Consider the following 8,489-nt stretch of genomic DNA (forward strand, 5'->3'; position numbering starts at 1 on the left):
CAATATTCACAATGAGAATAATCATTCATTTGTATTACATAATTCTTTGTCTATAACAAAGCACTTTTAGTTGAGAGTGAGGATATTTGCAGACACAAGCCAGTTATATGCAGAATAGATTATGAATCTAATTCCTGGGAATTTCTTCCTCAAAACAAGCTGCTTTCTTTTGTCCAGTGATTGAATACATCCAAGACTGAGGTGGCCACACAGGGAGTAGGGAGGGTGTGGGACTCAGACCCCACCCCTAACCTGGCTCTCCTTTGCCAACCTGAGCCAGGTCTGCAGGTGCTGGGAGATGCTCTGTGGAGAGATGGGAAGAACTGTGAGTCAGACTCCAGCAGAAGGAAGGAGCGTGCAAATGAGCATGCAAATTACCCAGAGCATTTTCTCTTACCTGGCGCCCTAGCCGGAGGCTGGGGGAGTCTGAGGGCCTCTCAGGCGCCATGTCCAAGCAGTGGGAGGCACTAGGGATGAGAAGAACTGACTCCGAGGATCCCAAGGCCTGTGTTACACCTAACACATGCCAGGGGTCTGCGTCCCCTGAAAAGAAGGAAAAGAGGATGATATGTTAAGCTGGGCTAGGTGGAGACTCAGGAGACAGGTTTCGATGGCATGCTCACCATTAACAAACAGCACTTGAGTTGCCCCCGGAGTCTGTCCACCATAGTAGGAGTTTGTTTGGGCCACAGCCTGGGCTACAAATGAGGCTGAGAGTCCAAACACCTGCTCACATAGGTCTAGCTGGGAGGGCAGTGCTGGGAGCTGGGAGAAAGGACATCCAGGATCCTCACAGGTGACATCTGTGGAGGGAGATACCTGTAAGTGTGGGGTATATAGCCAGCCCCCCACTCTCCTTTAATAATCATTTATAGAGGTCTCCCCAATGATGATCAAGACATTCCTTGTTCTCCCTTAAAGGAGCTCACACACCCCCAGACAGTGACAGCCCAGAGCAACCAGGGCTGTGATGGAAAAAGGTCAGGAGGGGGGGATCCCAGAGAAAACATGGTGGGCTCAGGGAGAGCATCTTGAGCCCACCACCCCCAGACAGTGACAGCCCAGAGCAACCAGGGCTGTGATGGAAAAAGGTCAGGAGGTGGGGATCCCAGAGAAAACATGGTGGGCTCAGGGAGAGCATCCTGAGCCCACCATCCCCAGACAGTGACAGCCCAGAGCAACCAGGGCTGTGATGGAAAAATGTCAGGAGGTGGGGATCCCAGAGAAAATATGGTGGGCTCAGGGAGAGCATCCTGCAAGGGAAAGACCTTAAGAAATTAATAGGACTGGGCCAAACCAAGAAAGAGAAGAGAAGGCATAATAAATAGAGGAAATAGCACATGCAAAAGTCTGGAGGTAAGAGGGAGCCTGGAGTACTTGAAACTCAAATTGGATCACATCTGCCATGCTTAAAATCCACAGCTCACTATGCTTTCAGGGCAAATCTAACTTCCTTAATCTCACACTAATTTCTTCCTTCCTTTACCATTTATCAAGAACCTACCACATACTCAGATAGATGTTGGACAATATTGGGCACACAGTGGCAGCCAAGACAGCCCCAGGCTCTGTTGTCACAGGACTCAGTCCAGAGGGGGAGATAGGCAATAAAAAACGTATGATGACAGATTGTGGAAAGTGCTAAGAGAAGAACACAGAGCTATTGAAGTCAGTGGGAAGGCTGACTTATCCTGAGCAATCATGGAAGGCTTCCTGAGAGGAGACATTTTGTGTTGACAATTGAAGATGAACAAATTCTGTGAAGAGAGGAAGATGAGTATTCCAAGCATGTGCAAAGTTCCTAAGGTGCTGGGAAGACTAGTGTATTAAGAGAGTCAATTTATGTAAAGCCTTATAATAATGATATTGTAATGGTGAGCATTTACGGAATACCTACATATACCAGCATTATTCTTAGTATGTTACATATATTACTACTTTAATGCTTGACACAACCCCTTGAAGGAAGTACTATTATTATTCCCATTTTATAGATGTGGAAAGTGAGGCATAGAGAGTTAAGTCACTGGACTGAGTTTTCCCAAGATCACATAGGTAGAAAATGGAGCTGGAGTTTGAATATTTGACTTTAAACCACTATCCTCACTGCTTCTAGAGGATATGGAAAGGATTTTGAACTTAATCTTGGGGTAGGGTGGCCAGATTTAACAAAATAATACAGGATGTCCAGTTAAATTTGAATTTCAGTAAATGAAAAATACTTTTTTTTTAGTATATGTAATATTTGGGACACACATTAAAAAATCTGTTGTTTATCTGAAATTAAAATTTAATTGAACATTCTATATTTTATCTGGCAATCCTACTCTGGGATTATTGAGGAGCCATGGTTTTGAGCAGAAAAGGAACAAGTCATATTTTAAAAGATTTCTCTGGATGCTGTGTGGAAGTGGGATTGATTATACAGGTGAAATGAAAGCCTGGAGACCAGGGAGGAGGCTAGGGCAGGGACCTAGGCAGGGAAGGATGGGGGCTTCTACCAGGACAGCAGGGGTAGGCATAGAAAGGGGCAGGAATGGACTAGAGAGTTGTCCAGGTTGCAGAGTAGGCAGGACTCAGTAATTGACAGGCTATCTAGATAATGGAAAGGAAGCAACCAAAACAAGACTCATGTTTCTAGTCTAGTAATTGTGGAAATGGTGGGGTCATCATTGGAATAGGGACATAGAAGAAGAGCAGGTTGGAGGGAAGATCACTCATGTTGATGCATGAGTGTGTGCATAAGGAGGCACATAAAGGCCAAGCACATGCACACACTAGTATGGCTTCTACCCTCTCCAGCCCTACATCTACAGGTTACACAAGGCCTGAGAATCAGGTCAGTTGCCCTATGGAAATGAAAATGAGTTTGAACTGCCTGTAAAATAACTTCTCTGGGCATAGCACAGCATATTTGTTTTGCGGGTAAGGGTTAGGCCAGTCACTCACAGAAGCCAAACTCAGTACATGTCTGGTACAACCACTGCCGGTCACCCACGCCAGACACTTGGGGTTCTGTGGCCTTCAGCTGTGCCACTGTCTCTGCTCGGGAAAAGCTTAGACACTTCTGACCCAGGCTGTGCAGGACAATCTAGGGAACAACACACATACATACATACATACATAAATTTCTCCTCTCCTCCCAGTGAGCCAAGGCCCAGATGTCTATGTCCCCACAGGTCAAATGTCAGAAGTAGAAGGGTGAGTTCCTGAGTTCTCCTGGGAGTCAGCAGTCAGAGGGGTGGATGCCTGGGTCCCTGTGAGTTAGAGGTCAAGGCACTAGACGACTGGGACCTTATTACCTGTGAGACTTTGGGTAAGTGATAACCTTTTGACCTCAGTTTCCTCTTCTGTAAGTGGGGATAATAATAGTTCCTATCTCTCCTGAGAATTCAATTAAATAATATATGTTAAGCACTTCACATAGCACTTGGTCCAGACAGTGCTGGAAAAGTGACAGCTGTCTTATAGATTCACAGGGTGGGGGACCCAGGTCCCTAGGAGAACTCTGTCCCGGGGGCTACATTTTTTCATTTTATGAATACTAATTGAGCACTTGCTATGTGCCAGGCACTGCTGTAGACTCAGAAAAGAGGACAGAACAAGACAGGCAAAATAGATAATAATCATCACAGTCTCTAACATTTGCATACTGCCTGCCAGGCTCCCAGTTGATCGCTTTACATGTCCCGCCTCATTTCACATTCTCATTGGCCCTGTGAGGTGTCATCCCCATTTTACAGGTGAGGAAACTAAGGCTTAGAGAGGATTCTCGCTTGCCCAAGATCACACTGCAGAGGTGGAGCAGGAACACTTGTCCGCTAACTCCTCCCAGCCGTGCCGACCGGTGCTCACCTGCACCGCCCGACGAAGCCCACGGAAAGGCGTGGGGTGGCTGCGGTTGCCCCCGCCCCCGAGGAGGAGTCCGCAGAGCTGTCGTACGCTCAGTGGCGCTCCCGCCTGCCCGTCGTATTGCACCACACCTCCCACCAGTGCCTGCAGCGCCCCCAGCAGCTCCGCCTGGTCTTCAGCGCGGCCCAGGGACCCACACGCGCCCAGCTCGGCCCCCAGCGCTGCTTGAACGGCCTCGCCAGCACTCAGCCGCCGCTCCACTTCCGCGAAGGCAGCGGCCACCGCCGCCCGGCACTGCGAGAAGCGAGAGGCAGCGTTGGCCACGACCCAGGCTGGGCCTCGGATTTTCGTGCTGAGGACCTGCGTCCTCCCAAGGTTCCCCACTTTCCAGCAACCAGAGTCCTCCGGAGGCGCTGAACCCAGCAGTTGCCCTAGATTCCGTCCTCCTCTGGCTACTCCTCCAGGCCCCGCCTCTTGCATGCCCCCTCCTCCACTTAGCCTCCCCCTCCGCATAGGATGGTCCCTCCCCAAGCCCAGCGTCCTGTTGGGGGATGCTCCTCTCTTTTTGATGCCCCGTCCCATCTTCAGTTCCCTCCTTCTTACAAAATCTCGGTGTGTTGTTGGGATCCCACCTCCCTCAGACCCCGACAAGACGCGAACTTCTTTCTGTAGCCCCCAGACTTCCAAGGCTTTCACTCTCTCCCTAGCCCTCTCGAGCTAGGCCCCACCTCCTACCTCCAGGGACCCGCCAATCGTCGGGCTCTTTAGGCTTCTGGACACCACCTGTGGTCGGACCGCAGGAGAAGGTATCAGGGAGGTGTCTGCGAACTCCGCCCACGGAGAATCCCCTCCTCCCGCACCTGTTGCCCCGCGTCCTTACGTCATTATACTCGGAGAAATCCAGCACTGCCAGCACCGGGGCGGAGGAGGCGATGGAGGCGAAAATGAGATGGGGGAACTAAGGAAGGAGAAGATGTCAGCCTGGGGACTGAGGAACTGGGACCCCCTATCTTCTCCCCCACCCCCACCTGTGTCATTCACTCGCTGTGTAATCTCAGGCTCTGGTGAAGACAGCTTGTGGAAAGCTCTTGTAGGTGAGGGGAAGGGTGGGGCGTGGTGGGAGGGTATTCCTATTATCTGAGACTGGGACCCCGTAGTCCATGTTCCCTCCCCCTAGTCCACCCAGAAGAGGCCCGGGGACCTTCAGCCGGGCCCAGGCGGCCAAGGAGCCGGCGTAGGAGCCTCCGAAGCAGATCCAGGGGCTGGAGGAGGAGACATTGAAGAGGCGGGAGAGCGCCACACGTGCGGAGACCACGTCGGCCAGCCTGGGGTCAGAGGGGAGGCTTGGTCGGTACTCATCGCTGGGTATCCCTGAAGATTTCCCCACTGCACAGGCGGGGAAACCGGGACCCAGAGGCATGAATTGAGAAGAGTTTGGCTGGAAGCCAGGGCTCTTTTCTCATGTTGTATTTATGAGGGCTCTCCACACTCACATACATTTTCGAAAGCACGTGTGCCTAGGCCAAAGGAGACCCGGCCTAGGAGTCTAGAAAGCTCCCACCCCCGTTCTCTTCCCGTTTTAGGTAGGAGAAGAAATATTTCCAAGGCAGTTTTTAGATGAAAACCTGACAAATATATGGACGGGTTGGGGGCAGTCAAGGAGGGCTACTCAGAGGAGGGGGGGTCCTTAGCTGGATGGGATAGAAGGTATTGGGGAGGGGAAAGACGCAAAGACACATGAGAAATGGAAAGAGATGTTGGTATATGTCTAATGTTCTCCCAGGGTCTTTCTTCCCCAACTTTTCTGAAACTGCAGTTAGTGCCATCCTGCTGCTATTAGAAACCAGTTTGACTTGAAGTAAATATTGAAATGCAGAGAAGAGACATAGACAGAGAGATGAAGACAAGAATGAGACAGAGACAGAGAGAGACACCAAGGAGGAGAGGAAGAGAGGAGTCCTGTGGAGAAGAATAAAGCAGGAGAAATAGAGCTGGGGGAAAATAGATGGTGAGGGTTGTTAATATGAGTGGGATGCACTGAAGGAGGTGGGGGAAGGCCACTCCTTGAACAGGGAAGAGTTCAAAAGCTCAAGGCAGGAATGTACATATAAGTCTGGAAAACAGCAAGGATCTCCTCATAGCTGTAGCCCAAAGAATGTGAGAGAGTTGAGGTCAGAGTTAACTGGAAGCCAGAGCCTTCCAGTGGTGGACCTTGTGGCTATTGTGAAGATGTTGACTTTCAGCAATGTGGGAGACATGAGGGATTTGAGCTAGGGATGGTCATGATCTGGTTCATATTCTAACAGGATCACTCTGGCTTCCACCTGGAAATCAAGGATAGAAGCAGGAAGACAAGGGTGGATACTGTGGCTGTAATCCAGGTAAGAAATGCTGGTGGTTTACGCCAGTAGGCCACAGTGAGATAGTGATCTACTTTAGACAGTGAGACAGAAACAGACACAAGAATACAGGGTAAGAGAAAGATAGAGAAAGAGACAGAGACCCAGAATTGGAGAGAGAAAGAATAAGATATTATGAAAGACAGAGGAAAACAGAGGGAACCAGAGATTCAGAGGTTGAATTTGAGCAGTGGAGAAGAAAGACACAGATGCAGAGATGCCAAAACACAAACATTCCTGCCCTTTGACCACAAACACTTTCCCTACCCTCACTCACGCGTAGCGGCTAGACAGGAAGCGAAGCTGGGCCATGTCCAGGCCCCCAGCAGGAACACTCAGGCCATAAAATCTGTGTTCCAGGCTTAGCACCAGGGCCCCCCAGGCTGGGGCTAGGGCTGCAGGGTGCCCTGTGGAGGATGTGAAGTGGGGGGAATTCAAGTTGGGTTTAAGCCCATGCACCCCTCAGGTCTCATAGCATTGCAACATACGGCTCCCCTCCCTGGTTCCCACAGCTTTCCAACAATGTCTCTCCCCCCACCCCTCACCCTTTCCTCTTACCTCTCATCACTGAGCCAGGCCCAAGACTGCCCTCGCCCCCCAGATGCAGGAATACAGGTCCATCCTGGTCAGCCCAATGTTGGTCATTCACCCAGTAACGCTACAAGGTGCGATGTGGAAGAAGAAATGGCATTTCGAGAGTCCTGACTTATTCTCCACTCCATTTGTTCCAGTCTCTCTCCCTAATGAATATTTCCTTCTATACTTAGAAGTATCTGAAATGAGCTTATTTATATGTTCACTTCTCTCCTTTTTATCTCCTCATCTAGAATACAAGATCTACAAATGCAGATATTTTTGTCTCCTTTTTCACTCTTTTATGTCCAGGACTGAGGGGAGTGGGGAGTGGCTGGCACATAGAAGGCACTTGCTATTTCTCAAAGTAATAATTGTAGAATAAATAATGAATGCAGGTGGATATAGGAATAGGGCCCATAAGGGATGACCTTTAGAGACAGTGTACAGAGGAGGCACTGAAAATGTTGATTTGTTCATTCATTGAATAGATATTTTTGAATGCCTATTGTGAGCTGAGTCTGATTCCAAAGCTTGTTAAGATTTCTGCTGCATATTGAGATCCGATGGTAGGTTTCATGTCCAGTCTAGACAGGGAGAAGAGTGCACTGAGGGATAGTGAGAGAGTGGGAGTGAATGACAGAGAGAAGGAAAGGGTGAAGGACAGAACCTGAGGGGTGGAAAGAATAGGGCCCTGAGGAAGGAGAGAGGTCACTAAGGGAGGATCTAAAAAACAGAGGGCTGGAAGGGGATACTGACAGTAGGCATAGCACAAGAGGCAGAGGGGTGGGGAGCCTGAGGTGTAGAGAGAGAATAAAGTGCAAACTGAGGGACTGAGGAGAGGACAGGGAGGGCAGTGGGCTCCCCCTCTCCTGGCCTCACCTGCAGGAAGGATCTTCTGTCCGATACATTGAAGGGGTCCAGCGGCTGCTCCAGCCACCCCACCTTTGGAAGGGCCACAGCACCTGGCCCCAGGCCCAGGCCTGGGCCCAGGCTAGAGCTTTCCTGAATCCGCTGAATGTGCTCACCCAGGCGCCTGAGAAGGGAGGCTGTGGGACATGGAGGGGAGGGAGTCAGGTCAGCCCCCTTATGATGCCCCGCTTGACTCTCAGCCCCCTCTTACCTGGAGCTGAGAGTCCCCAGAGGGAAAGCAGGAGCAGAGGGCCCAGCCACAGGGCAGGCCCAATGGCCATGCTGCCCAGTGCTCTTCACAAGGGCTCCAGGTGCTCTGTTCTCCCCCACTGACTGAGGGCCTTCATCCTGTCCCCAGGGGCTGGGCTTTGAATTCATCTTCTTTCATCAGAAGCTCAGGTTTCTTTTCAGATGCCTCTCCTGGCAGGTCAAGCGTCTGTAGGAACTGCTAAAGCGGGACAGGGACGCCAGAGTCTGTGTTTAGAGGCTGCTGATGTGTCACCTGAATACCCAGTTTCTTTTCTCTTGGCCCCTCAGTAGCCCTCACTGTGCCTCAGTCTTCTCCCCTCCACTCTTCAGGCTTCCCCTATTTACCTCAGACTTCCCCTTTCTATGCCTTCCTGTCCTTCAGCCTCTGCCTCTCTTCTCTTGAACCCTCCATTGCCCATGTGCTCTCTGTCTTCTCTTTCTGCCCCTTGGCATATCTTCAGTCTCCCTCAATTGTCCCAAAACTCAGTCTCTCCCTCTCTTTTT

At 50.5% G+C, this 8,489-nt stretch overlaps 1 protein-coding gene across 1 annotated transcript; it reads right to left on the reverse strand.

Annotated features, from left to right (window-relative positions):
* Positions 1-234: 234 nt before the first annotated feature.
* On the reverse strand, positions 235-8,026 carry PRSS16 (protease, serine, 16 (thymus)). The gene is made up of 12 exons (XM_012638557.1): positions 7,948-8,026; positions 7,707-7,873; positions 6,810-6,909; positions 6,529-6,658; positions 5,054-5,177; positions 4,733-4,810; positions 4,588-4,635; positions 3,856-4,146; positions 2,950-3,091; positions 624-803; positions 398-543; positions 235-303 (listed from the first exon to the last, which is right to left on the reverse strand). The coding sequence occupies exons 1-12, from the start codon at positions 8,015-8,017 to the stop codon at positions 235-237; spliced, it is 1,545 nt and encodes a 514-aa protein (XP_012494011.1). The 5' UTR covers positions 8,018-8,026.
* Positions 8,027-8,489: the final 463 nt, after the last annotated feature.

This window comes from Propithecus coquereli, unplaced genomic scaffold, assembly GCF_000956105.1.
Source record: "Propithecus coquereli isolate 6110/MARCELLA unplaced genomic scaffold, Pcoq_1.0 Scaffold131, whole genome shotgun sequence".
In the NCBI taxonomy this organism is placed as follows: domain Eukaryota; kingdom Metazoa; phylum Chordata; class Mammalia; order Primates; family Indriidae; genus Propithecus; species Propithecus coquereli.